This window comes from Glycine soja, chromosome 7, assembly GCF_004193775.1.
Source record: "Glycine soja cultivar W05 chromosome 7, ASM419377v2, whole genome shotgun sequence".
NCBI lineage: Eukaryota > Viridiplantae > Streptophyta > Magnoliopsida > Fabales > Fabaceae > Glycine > Glycine soja.
Genome location: NC_041008.1, coordinates 40,751,725 through 40,768,839, shown reverse-complemented (window position 1 = coordinate 40,768,839; position 17,115 = coordinate 40,751,725). Strand labels below are relative to the sequence as shown.

The following is a 17,115-nucleotide window of genomic DNA, read 5'->3' as shown; positions in this document are numbered from 1 at the left end:
ATTAATATTCGTTAAAGTCTTATTGTTATAGAATATTATATAAAAATGTCCTTTATTAATAGATAAAAATATGTTAAACATAAAATTGCTTTAATTTATTAATATAATATTTGTAGAATAAAAATTAAACTATTTATGCTTCATAATAACAATATGATACATACATAATATTTGATTAATATTTTCTGTTCTAATAATATTTATCGATCAATATTTTATATTAACAAAATTTTCTATTATTATAATATGACCCTACTGTATATAGACCTATAATAATAGAGTAAAGTAAACAACTAATTTTAATATCTGAAAGTGTAAAGTATTATCACTTTAGTCTCCTAAACTAAGTATATTTTAAATAAGTTCTTAAATTTTCCAGTTATTTCATGCAAGTTCTTAAACATAATTAATTACTTACTATCGTTTTTGTCTCTAAATATATATTAATATTTTTTGCGTAAGACATTATTTTTTGAAGTTTGTACTAATGTAATTGACAAATTATACATATTGAGACTTATTTGAAATTTCTTAATTTTAGAGAATAATCTATGTAAATTTTCACGGACTAAAGTCGTGATTTATTCTCTATAATATTCATATTTATAATTTAATTTTTGGTAGTTATAGAACCACCAATGAAGACCAATTTAACATAAAACAGTAAATAACACTTCAAATTAATGTTTTTAATTTGAACAAAATTATCATCCACGGTGATTTCATATGATAGATAGAAAGAAAAAAAGATACAACCTGGTTAAAAAGTTAATAATTTTAAGCTAAGGTTTATCATCTATAATAAATTTGCAGTAAAAAAAGTATCTATAATAAATTTGGACCATATTGAGTCAAACAAATAAATATAAATTAAATAAGAGTTCATACTAAAAAAATCTCGAGTCTTAACCACCGAATACGTGGATTTACTGAAATGGAATTATTCTCTCTTAATATTTTTTTTTGAATTCAAATTATAAATATGTAACTACGTTAAATATTTTTTTAAAAATGTATTATTTATAATAATTCTATTCAAAACTTAAACAAGATTGTTCGCAAAGATATAAATATTTCTGATTTAGAAAAAAAATCTTGAGGCTTGAACTCTTGGTCAAACTCTATTATCCACATGCCATGCGTATAAACCATTCATCTAAAGCCCCCCCTTTTTTTTTTCTTAACAAATACTTTTGGTTGGTGTAAAAAAGATACATGATATAAAGGGATAGTTCCCCCAAATTGGGGTCAAGGGAACTCAGTCACCGGATTCAAGAAACACTCATAGCAGACTTGAGAACAACTCAACCCAAGAGAGTTAAACCCCTAAAATGTTCTAAAACTTAAACGCTCACCCAATTTTACTAGCAATAAGTTGTCTTCATCTTTACGTCCACTTCTAATTTCAACTCCTTTCAATCATAAATTGAAATTTATTCGAGCAGACATTAAAGTTTGAATTTGGTCCAGTTTATTTTCCTCTGAACGATCGGTCCAGAGTCTATTTTCTCTTCTATATCTAGACAATTACTTCCTGCACCTTTTTAACCTTCCAAAGCATATTCTAAATTGTAATTTTACATTATGGGTTAGTTTTTCTAGAGTGTAATCCAGAATGAAAGTTTTTACATTTTGAGATGACTAATCCAAGATATAAATTACATTCCGAATTAGGATGAGAAACAAATTTGGGGATGCTGGAAGCAATTGCCTTATATTTATATTACTTCTTTGTTGATGGACCATGCTGGCTAGAGCAGCCAGTGAAGTACCCGCTTGACTGTACTTTTTCTTAAACTTTTGCTCCCTCTGTTTTCAAACTGGCGAATTTTGTCTTCCAACTTTTTAAAATGTTTTAATTTAGTTTTTATATTTAAATTTAATATTTAGCGATGAATTTTAACTGTCACCAAGTTGGATGAGGAACTAAATTCATATATATTTTCTAAAGCTGAAAGATTAAACTCATTGATTTAAAAATACATGAATCAAAATTAAGTTTGACAAAAAAAAAAGTACAGGTATCAAAATTATATATTTTTTTCATCAAATCATTAGAAATAATGCAAGTGATACTTGTGAATAGTACTCAATAAGATTATAAATACAACTTATAGTTCTTCATCTCCGTTTTTTATTAACACAAATTTTCAAGAAATGCATAATAGTGAAATTCCTAATTATTTTGGATTCAAAACAAAAGATTACGTGGTTGAATAGCAGACTAAACATATGTGTCGGCTGCAACAGTACAAACTTCCGCAACAGATGCAATTTGAGGATTAAGGCATCTTTCAACACATGATGATGAAAAAAGTAGGAGATTAAAAAAAATATTAAGATGCATACTTGATACTTATAGGCTGTACCACTATATTGACACAAGCACACCAACAATATGCTAAACAAGTGCATTTTCAAACCCCAAACATTTTTCTTTGCCTAACCCTCAAACTCAAGTTGAAGGATTTATCTTATATGCCAGAAATAGCGCATAGTTTCACTAACTATGTGCCTCAAATTTCCTTCCATATTATTTCCCCTCTAGTTTTCATTTTTTCGAATGTTCACGGTGAATGTTATCCACCAAATGAATACTGACTCTCAATGTTCACATATGTAGCAATGACATCATATTGTCATCTATGTCTTTGAAGGAGCAATGAAATAATGAATACGAGGATAGATGATAATAGTAGAAGTGGGTCAAGAACCAGAGGTGAGTAAGCACAACAAATAGTGAAAAAAAATTGAACACAAGAACTTCATTGTGTAACCTAAAGAAAATTTTTCAAGTAATTTTTAACTAGATTATTTTTACTTTGATTTTATATAACTAACGGAACATTACAAAATCAACTAAAGAATTAGCAGTTAACATAACAAAATTAAGAAATAAATTAAATAGTCTAAAGTTAACATTAGCATTATTTTTTTTAAATTAATGACTCTGGATTGTGGAGGATGAAATAGAACATGATGTTGAGAATTAAAGAGTTTAAAGTTAACATTAGCATTAAAACTCACAACATGAGTGTTGTTGTGCAGGGTATTTTGGTGTTTTCTTCATGGTGGTTGTTGAGCATTTACCCACCACATGCAAAGAGAATGGTTGAGAGAGGTGACACATGAGGAAGATGTGATGGGCCTTTCTTGAAATTAATGAGGGACTACTATTGATCCCTATCATAATTGCTCTTGGCCCTTACCTGAAGGGAAAAAGACTATTCTATCCCTATTTCAAATTCCTCACCCCTTCCTCTTCCCTCTACTATGTTCCCTTCTCACCCCATTCCCTCTACACTCTTCCTCTTTTCTCTTCTCCTCCCAACCTTTTCTCTCTTCCTCTTCTTTCGTTCCCCAATCCTCCTCCTTCACTTTGCAACCTAACCTAACCATGCCCAACCCAATCCTTCTCCCTCTCCTTCTCTAACTCATTCTGAGGTACATTTTTTTTCTTGTGAGTTTGTGGTCAACAAAATCATGATTCCATTATAGATGTAGATACAACGGAATCTTGATTCCATTTATATTTTTTTCTAGGAAAAAATGGGTAATGAAGTTACGATTTTGTCATCTATTTTGACATGATGGAATCACGATTTCGATGCCTATTCTTTTTGGGTTTGTAAAACTACAATAGAATCGTGATTTCTTGTGGCTCTAAAAAACAACACACAATTCTGCTATGCATTTTGATGAAACACACAAAAGAACCGTGATTCCATTGTATGTTTTATTTTTTTATTACTTTTAGGAAAACGTACTTTTTTTATTTTATTATCTTAGTTAAATATAGTTGTTTATTATGTTGACTTATTTTTTTCATTTTTTTCAAATGGCTTGAATGAAGCAGATGCCATATGTTGTTGGACGTGACCCCTCCGATGAAGGTCCATTGCAACAAGGAGTAGATGTTGCAGATAGACATCGTAGAGTGACTGCGTCAACATGCTAGCATTGTGATGACAAACACAACAACAACAGGTAGAGCCAGAGCTACATGCTGGTAGGATCATTGGACCTTCATTTGGAGGAGGTCCAGTTGATATGTCCCTTTTTCAGTCGTTTAGGGACCACTGTGTTGGCCACAACTGGATCCCTTAGGAGCGGTCAGAGTTGAAGCTTGTAAGCCACAATGGCCAGGTGCTACCGCCCCTACTCATCTATAGGTGAAGGCTTACGTAGATTGATTGGGGTTAGCAAACCTTGCTACGAAGTAGTCTCATACAACAAACAAAGGCTCGGTGAATGGGTTTTTGGAGAGGTGGCACCAAGAGACGTCTTTCTTCCACCTATCCATTAGAGAGATGACCATCACATTAGATGATGTGTCTTGTTTGTTACACTTTCTTGTGATAGGCAAGTCCATCAATCATGTCCCGTCACTTTTTGATAGAGAGGCAGTAAAGATCCTGTTGATGAGTCATATGCACATTCCGACAGAGACTGAGGCTTTTGCGGCAACAAATGTAGGTGTCAAGATGAGGTTGACGTGGTTGGAAGACCTTTACCACCGCTACATTGAGTAAGGCTTTTATTTCTGGGCTGTGATGACTTATCTCTTGCACTTGATCAACAATATGATATTTGCTGACAACTCCTCCACTCACATCCATGTCACCTACCTCAAGTACCTCAACAACCTAAATGCTTGTCACGAGTACGCTTGGGGAGTAATTACAATAATGTAACTGTATGACCATCTCTCCTATGCGAGCCAGTGTATTAGCAAGCAATGCAGATGTTATATGACATTACTCATGGTAAGTAAATTATTTTAGTATTTTAATTATGGTTTTTTTTTTATTTTAATTAATATTTTTATTGATATTTTTTACAGTCATGGGTATTTGCACATCTGTTCACTATTGGCTACTCCGAGGGGGAGGATTATGTTGTGGACAAATCGGTAGCCACCAGATTGAAGCCGTTAAGAGGTTCTGGGTGTGCCCTTCTAATCATGGAGAGACTGGATGACCTACATATGGATGCTATTATGTGGTGTCCAAATAAGGACCATAGGGCAGTGAGACCTTTTGGGTAACAATCTTTTTTCTCTATCATCTAGAGAGGGTGCTTAGGCAATTTGGCCATGTCCATATGATTCCACGTCAGCCACCTCCTCATCCTACACTTTAGCTTTGTGATTGGGCATGGGCAGAGTGACAATAACATATCATTCCTCTTGACGATGTTGGGCCACCTGGTCCTTGGGCTTACACCTATGACTATTTGCCTTGGCTTTACAAGGTTTTTCGTCCTTATGTCATTTTGTCAGAGGAGGGACAACCATCTCGTGGTCCTGTACATTTACCACCTGTCATAGTACAACCATAGCTTGGGCAACCATTGACAGGCTATGTACCAGGTGGAGACTACTCTTGCTAGGTAATGCAAATTGGATTTTGTTGATTTTTTTCTGCATTGTCACTGAAAAATAGTTACTAATTGCAATGTAATTTTTATTGCTGGATCAATTCCGAATAACGTCATAAACTATGCAAAACTTGTTGGACCTCAGAGTTTTTCCAGAGGGCACGAGCCATCATAAACTTATGCAATAAGCTTTGGATTTGATACAAGAGGGCTTAGCAACTAGAGAGACCTAGGAAAAGGACTAACAAGGATGGTGGCAGAGGCCGTTGACTTTTTGTTATATTGTTGTATTATTAGTATATTTTGATGCATTATGCACAATTATTGTTGCTTTAACATATTTTTTAGTTTATGTTGTGGTTAAATTACTTTTTTTTTTTGCGTTCAACAACTGTTTAAACAACACGTGCCTAGTAACAAGAACTATTTTTTCAATTGATTCATAAAACAAACATTAACATGAACAACTAAAAAAGCACTAATAATACTAAATTTTCTTAAAAACAATCAACGTATGATTTTTATAAAGTAAAAACAAATATGACTACATAGATTTATCATGCATAAAAGCAATGATCTCATTAGCAGATTTGAGTTTCCTTGGTTTGCATAGTAGGGCAAGGACTTCATCTGAAGATCGACTAAAAGTTGCATTCAAGTCAACGAGACCTTTGCCACTAAATTCCGAAAAGATGAAAAACATTTTTCCCACATTATTGTCGTGTTTAAGCTTCATACAATCGTATTCAACACAATCATCACCTACATAAATAGGTCGTCAGTAAAAAAGGTCAAGTAAAATTTGGTTACCTTTAATGACGTCCTTAATTATTTTCCTTAAAGCATCAAGTGACATATTTTCACTTATTCTGACGATTTTAGAACCACTAGCATATTCAAACAATACCCCTTCAAATGATGAAATCATTTCACCATTGCAATACACAACAAGTATATTCTCCATGTTTTAAGCAATATCGTGAATATCAAGGCAAGAAAAGAAATTGGAACTTTGGGAACAATGGTAACCAAGCTTGGAACTTTAACAAATCCTCTTGGAGTGCTAGAAATGAAAAAAAGAATTCTAACTAGAGTTTTGGGGATCCTAGAAATAAAGATTCTAATTAGGGCAAGAAAAGTAATTGGAATTCTAGATCCGGGGATGCTAATCAAAACACCATTTGGAGAAGCAATAGCAGTTTGAACACAACAAATGCCTCAAGGGATGATGGTGTAAATGAAGAATCAAATGAAAATTCCGTTGGAGTAGGTGGTGGGAACAAGAGAGGTGGTTACCAAGGTAGACGTGACTTTAGAGGTAAAGGAGAACCCAATGGCTTTGGTCTGACAATATAGATGGTTTAGATCGTGTCTATATTTAATATAGTTGGTATGCGTGTTAGAAAAAAGTAGTGTTCAGTCAATATATCTCAGGGAAAGCAATGTTAAGTCAATCAATGCAGTGTTCCAATGTTCAATCAATAAAAAACACAAAATGTATTTTTCCTTTTTTATTCATTTTTTTAAAAATAGTACAATAGAATCGAGATTCTGTTGTTTAAGTTTTTTTTTATCACAATGTAATCTTGATTCCATTGTGATAAGGGGGGTGCTAACAAAAAATAACAACGGAATCGAGATTCTGTTATGATAAAAAAACTTAAACAACAGAATCAAAATTTCGTTGTGATAAAGGGAGTGCCAAGGAAAATAACAATATAATCACAATTCCATTATGATTAAAAAACTTAAACAACAAAATCAAGATTCTATGTGATAAGGGGGATGCCAAAAAAATAACAACGGAATCATGATTCTATTGTGATAGGGGGGTGCCAAAAAAATAACAACATAATCATGATTTTGTTGTTATGTTTGGGGAGAACAAAAATATATGGCAATCGTGATTCTGTTGTATAGTATACAACAGAATCACGATTATGTTGTGATAAGGGGGACAAATTTGGTTACGTAATAGAATCGGGATTTCATTGTGCATTTTATTCAACAAAATTATGATTCTGTGGGAAGGGCATTCTTGGAGTAAAAAAAGTTACCAACTCCTTGATAGGGGCCAAGAGCAATTCCAATGGGGTTAAGAGCAACCCCTTAATGGGTTCAAAGATGGCAAGATGAGCCTTTTTTTTGTTAGATTATGGGGTTGGCAAGATGGCTCTACCTTGTTTTTTTTTTTTTTTAGAATATGGGATCTAAAATGGGATAAAATTTGGTAAATGAACAACTATGCATGAGTTGTGATTATGGCTTATTGAGATAATAAGCTAATTTTATATCTTTATTTAAATATTTATTTAAGTATTTTTTCTATAAATTAAGTTTAAATAATGATAGCATTCACAAGGATGTGATTAAGATAGTGATTATACTAATAAAAATATTGGCAATGACAATGGTGACAATGATAATGAATAATATCAATAGCTATAATGAGATGACCATACGATAATGATAGTAACAATTATTGTGATGATGACAATATTGGTTAGATCAGGAGTGTGGTGAGAGTGCATTTGATAGTAATTACAATTGTGGTGACTATGACAACTCGATAATGGTGATTGTAATAACGATCACAATGATGAAGGTTGTAACAATAATAATAATGATAACAATGATTCAAAATGATTTTATGAGAGAATAAAAAACTTGTATAATTTGAAGTGACAATGAAAAAGAAAATTTTCTTTAGCTTATCCTATTTATTTTTAATGTTATTCTCCACCTGAAATAACTTTTGCACTAATAATTATTATCAATAAATAAGATATAATAATATACCCTATCATATGTTGTTTATCCTGGCCACCAAATTCTATAACAACCTTGGTTTTACAAGTATGTAACCCATTCTATTATAGTTGATATCTTATAATTTTATAGGACATAATTCATACATAATAACATTACTAAAGGAGGATTTTTTTTTTAAAGAAAAACTTAATGCTATATAAAATAAATGGCTTTTCTTGCACAAGGTGTATAAATATGTCAAATATACCCAAGGATAATTGTTAATTGGATGGGCATTTCATGAACATACAGCCTCCCAAATTCACTTCTATATTTTTCTTGAGTGCGCGTTAAATTAATGATACCATAACCTCACCACATGTTTGCACACTAATAACTTAGCAATACTAAGTTAGAGAGCCAATTGCATTTGCATACCCACTATGACTATAAAATTACAACTACACCTTCCAAAGCTCCTGTCTCAAAATCAAAGTAAAATAAAAATCATTGCACTGCACCAAATGTTCACGCTCCATTCAGCGTTCTCCCCCAAAAATGGTTTCTTTTCACACTTTCTCCTACCCTTTTCTACTTGGATTTTTGTTAAGAGAAATGTCTGTTCACAATGACACGAGCATGCCCCCAAAAACAGTGGTGGCAAAAGACCACAGCAAATAAACTGGCTTGCAATTTCGAATACCAAAGCTAGTGTCACGTGCTGCTGCTGCTGCACGGGGAGGAGTGGCTTCAGCCTCAGGTAGCTGACACACTCCAAATGTCATATTAGCCTGCACAAATGCAAATTCATCTTAAGCAAACTTAAAAGAGTGAGAGTACTATATGGTAGACTACATTATCTCAACTAATTTCTGTCACATGTTTTTTTTTAATCATATTATAGGTGCGAAGTATTCATTAGCTTTGTCAATTACTAATTTTCATCATAAATTTGACTAACCACTTTTGATAGGATCTCTTTTCTCAATTACATTTTTCTCATCTATAAGATTCGAATTTAATACCATATTTAAGGAGATAAAATCTAATTCTTTTCAGACCAACGTCATGTTAGTTCTATATGTCATGTTATTAACTCTTCAATATAAATTAGTATATAAATTAGTATAGATTAGTTGGACCACTTGTTCTCAGACTATGTAATAATTTCATTTAGCCGAGTGGAACTGTAAATTCGATTGCTGCAAACCTTGCAGGAGGCCATGTTTTCACACCCGCACACTAGATGACCATTAGCAACATCTATTGCATCTGGGGCTCCTCCTCCATCGCTTCTCTGAAACATCAATGTAAGGTTTACTATGTTTACTTACATCAAAATTCTCTAACTGTATAAGTTGGCAATATCAATCTTGGCTAATGTTGCAATACCTTGTAGAAATCAACAGCAATGAAATTAGGCCAACGTTTGCCAGCTGCTTCATAGCATGTATTGACCATGCTAAGCAAAGGAGCTGAATTGTCCTTGCAAGATTTAGTTACATCAGGAAGATCTCTAAAGAAATTCACTAGAACTAGTGATCTTGATGTTGTGTTCATAGATGGTGATTCCGCACGATTTGGGCACGAACCAGCCTTCATGCCTCCATTTCCATCTGCAAATTGCATTCTCAAAACTACATTACCATTTACCATTAAGAGTATTATCGATAACACACTCTTTAGTATTGGTTAAAATTCATTGAAAATTACAAAAACATATCTGAGATTCACTGAATAAAGAGTAAGACTCATTTCTAATAAATTCCAGTCATAGTGTGCTTAAAACAATGTCTTAGAAAGTACTACTATGTTGGTAACATTTCTCTATAAATAATGTTATTAGCAAACTTAAATTTTAGGAACTTGTAGTACTTGCATTGGTTTTCTACTAAATATCGCCACTCATAAGCTATCCCTTCAGAAGCTTCCTTAGATGATTTTGAAGTGAAGACTACTAAACGTTGATTCTTCTTGACCATATCATCAACGGTTGGCCAGTTTCCACCATTTTTGGGCATTCTAGACACTGGAAACCAGTATTTTCTCAGTCCAGAAGCATCAAACACCTTTGTTAGGCCTTTTGGCGATGTAACATAATCCTCAATGAAAATGGTAACAATCTCTGATGGGTTTGCATCTAGAAACACTTGAATCTCTTTGAGAACATTTATGGCAGGTTGCTGCATTGTTCACATTTCAGACAACTACTAATTATTATGATATAAAAGCATAAACCAGATTTCATGGTCACAGAGAAATAGTAGTGTTTTGTAATTGCATTATTGATTATCCTTAATTTGGAATACCAACAACTAAGTCATTTCTTACTGACAAAAGCTGTGTAGTTGTAGCACTGGCCACCAAATGAGTGACACAGCCAAATATCATTCTGGAAGTCATACATGTCTAGCATCAACCCTCGTACTCCATTCTGCAAGAGAAATGTGAAATGTAAGCATAAGGTGCCAAAGCTCTTGAGCTGAAATCATTTTAGATTTCTTTTATGGATTGGTAAATTCACGAGGGATAATTTCTCTTTCTCATCGACAGTGAAAATCGAATGCACGTCATCGTGAGATGAGTTTACTCTTTATCAACTGGAACTGGATCAAATTTTATTGGCATACACTTTGTAGTTTGTACTAGGTATCTTTTATTTTATTTTTTAAATGATGCTATTCAGTCTGTACAAAAGTTGGTGAATAATTCCGATCAAGTGACCAATTGTCACCAATCTATTCAACGAAGTAATTTTACTGTGTGAATACAAATTAGATGTCTTTGGCTGTTTTGCATATGTTTGAACTTTGACCCATTCCTCATCACTATTGTGCTTCCAACAATTCCAAACGTGTCAATAAAAAAAATTAGAGAATCTTCAGAAAAATAATTAACGTTTCAAACTAAGTCCCTAACTAATCAAATTAAACTAGTAACAACTTGAACTGTTCAACCATGGAAAAAAAATCCTACTTGTTTAGTCAATTTAATATATAAATTCCCACATGCAAGACATTCTTGTTCGTAGGAAACCAGATAAAGCTATCCTCGTCACTGGTGGCCTTCAACAATGTAAGTATGTCATTAAGAAAATTGAAAGATTCCCATTTCACATTAAGTCCCTAACAAATCCAACTAAACTAGTAACCACTTGAGCTATACCAGTGGCGGATCCAAGACCCTAAGTCAGTGGATGTAAATTATAAAAAATAAAATCAATGGGTTCAATTATATAAATATAGATAAATAAAATATAAAAATATAAAATTTTATTTACAAATTTAATGAATTTTAAAAAATGAGGGGGTGCAAGTGCACACCCTCAAGTGGCTGTAGGTCCGCCATTGAGCTATACAACCGTGTAAAAAATTTCTAGTTGATCAGTTAATTTAAAATATAGATTCTCACATGACACAATCTTGGGCGAAGTTTTCACAATAACGATTTATCCTGCAGCATGCAACCTTATAATTATAATCAACCACTTACAGACTTTTTCAGTTAAAAAAGAGTTGAAAAGAAAGAAAGTGGGGACCTAATGTTCTGTTGCAATGAGCACGAAGGAGAAGCTTTAAAGAAATTATTGGGTTAGCATGACTTAATGTCCCAATGCCCATGCTTTAGCAAACATCTAGAATGTAATCTTAATGCATCTTAGTTATTGAGTCTTCGCAAAGGGCATTTGGAAGATAGGTAATTAAGGTAGGCTTGTCATCGTGAGGCATCAGGGACAAGTAGATGAATAGATGTGGGGCATAATTAGTTTACTGGTATTGATAACAGACAAATCCTGAATTCATATATCTAGGCTGATTAGACTTGTTAGGTTTTAGTAATTTTATTATATAGATTTTATTTTTCCTTTATTTGAATTTCGTAGAAGTAGTTATCTTTATCATATCGCAATTTAAATATTTTATCTTTTATCTTGATCTTTCAATCTCTTATCTTTTCTTTTATCTTCTAATTTTATCTTTAAATATCTTATCTTTTCTTTACTTTATCTTCTATCTTTCTTTATCTTTTATTTTAAATTCTTATCTCTTGCTTTTAAATTGGGTTTGCATTAATCTAAGTACAAACAAAGTCCCTGTGGATTCGACACTCGAACTTCCGAGAACTTTACTACTTGTAACGATTTGGTACACTTGCCAACGAGTTAACAATGGCATTGTAGGATAGTCTTTCAGTGATCTTTGGTTTATGTGCAATAGTTGTTCAATTTCAATCAATGTCAAATTTCTAAGAGTATCATCATTGATCTGCAATTCTAAGAAATAAAAAGCAAGTTGTTAGTGAATAAGAAATAAAAAGCAAGTTCTTAGTGAATGATTATGACTATTGGTGTGCAACGTAGAAACAGTCACGACTTACCTAAGTTCATTGTTGATTTGCTATGTTGATATGCAATGTCATCAGCTAGTCAATGCCAACATTGGTTCCAAACTTCTTCAGGTTTGCTCATGGCACCTGTTAATAGGATTAATACAAACAATTTCCTTAGATAATTAGTTGTGCCCCTGTCCTTAGCCTCTTTGATTGCTTCAACATATTCTCTGTCATCTTGTAAAAAACCCATGGCAAAACATGTTTCTCTATATGTTGCATATTGGATATTTGCAACAGTTCTGATATCCTCAAATGAAGTAGGTCCTTTGCAGCTGCCAAGCATCATTCTTAAATAAAACAATTCTCCTGTGGTTGGTGGCACCCATATGAGTCTTCCAATGGTATATCCTTTTTTTTTCTGAGTTGTCGTGATCTGTTTCTTTTATTATATACAAACTTTGACACAAATTGTGAATAAGTAAGATTCCTGCCTTCAGCAAAACATTTATTGGTGTTCATCCAAGCTAGAAATTTTGAATCTGAAATAGTTGGTTTGGATAGTACATCATCTATATCATCATGATCTTCATAAAGAACATTGTGTTGATCTGGAAGATGAAAATACAATCTCTCAACAGCAGGCTTTCTCCCGTGGATTGGAAAAGCAAATATTCTCCAAGCAGCTTCACAGGGAGAAATGTATCTGCCATATAGATTGATCAGTAAAAGTAATAGTGAGCAAATAAATTATGCAAGTTAAGATAAAATTACCTGCAATCTAAATATTCTTTAAGTTCGTCATTTTGAGTTATCTCATTGCTATTAGAAACCATAACAGCTGTCGCTCTGTCATAGCCTTTGTTTATGTATTTAAATAAATATTTGATTGAAGTACTTTGGTTACACCATTCAATATTTATATGTGCCTGATATTTTTTCAGTAATTTTGGATTGTAAGGTACTATGTATCTATTATCAATGATAATACCATTCTTTGAAATTGAATGACCATTGTTTCTTCTATGATAGACTGGGTAATCGTTTGAATCCAAAAGAGTTTGAGGCTGAAATTGTTTAGGATAAAAACGACTGCATTTTCCTTCTTTCATACATGGAGAGTTAGGTTGTAAAATTCCACATGGGCCATGTATCATATGGTTTTCCACCAATCTGTAGAGTTTTTGGTCATATTCATGGGAAGGTATTTCTGCCTATATTATCTGGTCAATGTCAGTTGAAGATGGATATTTATTGTCTGGGTGTAGAAATAACAATAAATGGACGTGAGGAAGTCCTCGCTTTTGAAATTCTATACTATGCATATCTGTGATTGGTAAATGATAATGTTAATATGGAAAGTATAATTATGTATTTCATATCTCTAAAAGTATCGGTCAAATTGTAAGATTTTAGAAATTAATATATGCATTATAGAATAAAGAAAAGTGGCCAAATGATAAACTTATATTTGAGTTTAAGAATAAAAATTATAGTCAACTTACATGCAACTACTTTTCCGAGTAATTGACCCTTTGTTAAGTCTGAGAGCATTTGTTCATATTTCAATTTGAAAATTCGTGATACAATGTCTGGTTTGTCTGTTGGTTTGAGATTCAAAGGTGAAAGTAATCTACGAATTTTAGGCCAATTTGGATTACAGGTTAGAATAATAAAAATATTTAGGAAACCAACATGATTGCATATTGCCATACCATCAAAGTAAAGTTGATCTATATAACGTGGGCCGCCAACAAACGTTGAAGGTAAGATGACTCTTTTCCCTTTGGTTAAGCCTTTAGCTGTTCCAGTATCCAATGAATTTTGTAAGCTACAATACTTGTCAACTCTAAGTTTCTTTTGGTTGTTTCTGATGTAGCTAAGTCTTTCAGATTCAACCATGGTATAACCTTCAACAATGAATTGTTGAAATAATTTTCGAGAATGCAATAAAGTATGTGCTTCATTTGACCTGGACTGAAGTCTATAAGCAAACCACTCTCTCATTGTCAGACAATTTCTCTTTCTTTTTTTGCTGGATGAAGTAGAACGGTGAAGTATGTCAGCTCTATATCCATCTTCTCCATAAGGAAATAGTAGAGGATACTATAGTGGTAGATAGCCAGGGTGCAGTTCATGGATTATTTGTAATTCTCCATTTTGAGTTTCAACAATAATATCTCTTTTTGAGCCTGGATGAAAATCGCCAACAATAAGTGCATCAATTTCGGGAACATTAGGCATATTATATACACGGTCATCTTTTCCCCGAGCAGTTATCAGTTGCAATTTGATATTATCGGCTTGATCATCTGCCAATCTATCCCTGGCCATTCTAAAACTTTTAGCATGAGAATTGTGTTGATCCAGAATGTGAGTTAAACTTGAAACAATATGGCCCTGAATTCCAGAATATTGACTGAAAAAACAATATTTAAAGATATTCATAACTGCAACAAACTATTATGGGTGAATGAATAATTTTCTCAGTAATAAAAATAAAAGAACTTCTACCTCATGGCATTAATTCTATTTTGCACTTCATTTTTTGTGTCAAAGATATATAGCTGTGCAAATTTGGGTTTTTTTTCCAGGCATTGGTAATAGACTGCCTATTTTGTGGCATGGTTGGCCCTGTATTCTAATTGTAGGAGGTCCTATGGAATTATTAATTTTTTTGTCTTGCTTAATTCCAGCAAAAGTAAAGGCAAACGTCATGTTGTATGCTCGTAAGTTATGTTGATAATTTTTACTATCAATTGTATTATCATCAAACAGAAGTTGTTGGAGATATTGGGGTGGATTTTGTAATAATGACAATTCAACTTTACCATCTCCACAACATAAGTTGAACCTTGGACTCCCACAATTTTTATCTTTTGATATTCTTTCATCATACCACATTTATGCATTACAATATCTACATTGCATGAGTTGATCACCAAGATCAGAATATCTTGAAATTGTTTAATACCATAATACAATATGATGATAACAATTGTGAATATTAATTTAAGAGCATGTGCACTGATATCTGAAATTATAAATCAGAATTATAGTTATTACCTTCAGTGTCGATTATAGGCTGATTAGTTGGAGATTGACAATTCTCATAGGCAGTTAAAAAATTAGAGTCTGAACCTGCAAAAATTAGAATTAGATATAATAACAATATTTGAACCATAGCAAAAAAGAGCATGAAACATTCTTTTTGCAGTACCTTGTGTGGATTCAAAATTTACACTTTCTGATGAATCAGACGCAATGACTAAAAAACAGAGAGGAAACAAAAGAAAATGTGATTAAGCAAGCTATGTAAATTGATTTCTTGCAGAACATGCTATATCAGATGTCTCACTATCATATTCGGAAGTGCAGTTAATTGTTGCCTGTGAAGATGACTGAGCATGAGGATGTCATTTCTGCTGCATGATACGTTTCCTATTGATCCTGGCTTTTGCAGAATTAGATCTCTTTGCATGTTGAAAATGACTAAAGGCAGAATTGAGTGAATTATAAACTAAACAGTAGATTCATGTTGAAATCAAGAACCAAATGCTTGTTTTAAATCTGCAGAAGGTACAATAAATTTAGAAGATGAAAGAAATGGGAGATAAGGCATCTTGTTGGTTCTGGATCATAGCTTGCCTATTGATGGTGCCATTTGCTGGATTAGATATGTTTGCATGTTGGTAATTCTGCATATTGAAAAAGGGTAATGATATAATTGAGTGAGTTGTAAGGTAAAGAGAAGAATGATTTTGAAATAAAGTAAGAGAAGTTTGTTTTAAATCTGGACGACGTGGAATAGGTTTACAATATGAGACGAATGCCAGATAAGAGAGCAAAACTATGATTCAACATTAACAGCTAGCAAAATTGGTAATATAGAAATCATGACACTTGGTTGCGAATAAAATTGGGTTTTGGGACTGCTGCTAAGCTTGCAATGAAAGATATTGTGTATGTAGGAGTCTGGTGTCAATCTAGACACATAAACCAAGGCCATAATTCAAAATAGGTAAGATAGAAATGATGATAGTCATTGGCACAAATATTGACTTCTGTAACTGCTACTAAGCTTGCAATCAAAGATATTGTATATATAGTAATGAACTTTCCATTCAGCAACAGAAATTTGTTTTATTTGTAGGCTTAAATCTGTTAGATTGTCTGTTCAACTTGAAATCTCAAATTTCTATCTTACATCTTTTATTTGACATTATGTAACAAAAGATGCAACTGAATTTTTTACCAAACGTTATATCAGAGATGGGCATTAGTTGGTTATATATTGCTTGTCTGGCGCACCACAAATTCTTTTTTGATTTCTTTTGTCCATAGATTAGACTTGTTTTATATAGTTTTGGTCTGCTCTAGTTAAAATCAGTATTATACTTGCATAAGCCATCAATGAACTAAAACATTACAATTGAAATGTACAACACATGATTTTAGGCAAGTAGTGATAGCTGAAAAAATAGAGTATGTGGGAATGATTGCACTTATATCTAGAAGGAATTTTTTACTAATATGGATGATAACATTCATGTCAAACACATTCTAGATGAGGAAATATGATGTCAGTATAGAAAGTTTTATTAATTTAAAGAGCACGTGGATCCAGAACCAAAACTGAAACTAAAAATTTCAGAG

At 32.8% G+C, this 17,115-nt stretch overlaps 1 protein-coding gene and 1 pseudogene across 1 annotated transcript; both read right to left on the bottom strand.

Annotated features, from left to right (window-relative positions):
- Positions 1-8,753: 8,753 nt before the first annotated feature.
- LOC114420694 (PI-PLC X domain-containing protein At5g67130-like) lies at positions 8,754-12,517 on the bottom strand. Its single transcript, XM_028386522.1, has 7 exons — positions 12,508-12,517; positions 12,282-12,403; positions 10,466-10,564; positions 10,010-10,313; positions 9,523-9,746; positions 9,341-9,427; positions 8,754-8,921 (listed from the first exon to the last, which is right to left on the bottom strand). Exons 1-7 carry the CDS (start codon positions 12,515-12,517, stop codon positions 8,754-8,756), a joined length of 1,014 nt encoding a protein of 337 aa, XP_028242323.1.
- Positions 12,518-12,556: 39 nt separating this feature from the next.
- On the bottom strand, positions 12,557-15,363 carry LOC114420693 (annotated as a pseudogene).
- Positions 15,364-17,115: the final 1,752 nt, after the last annotated feature.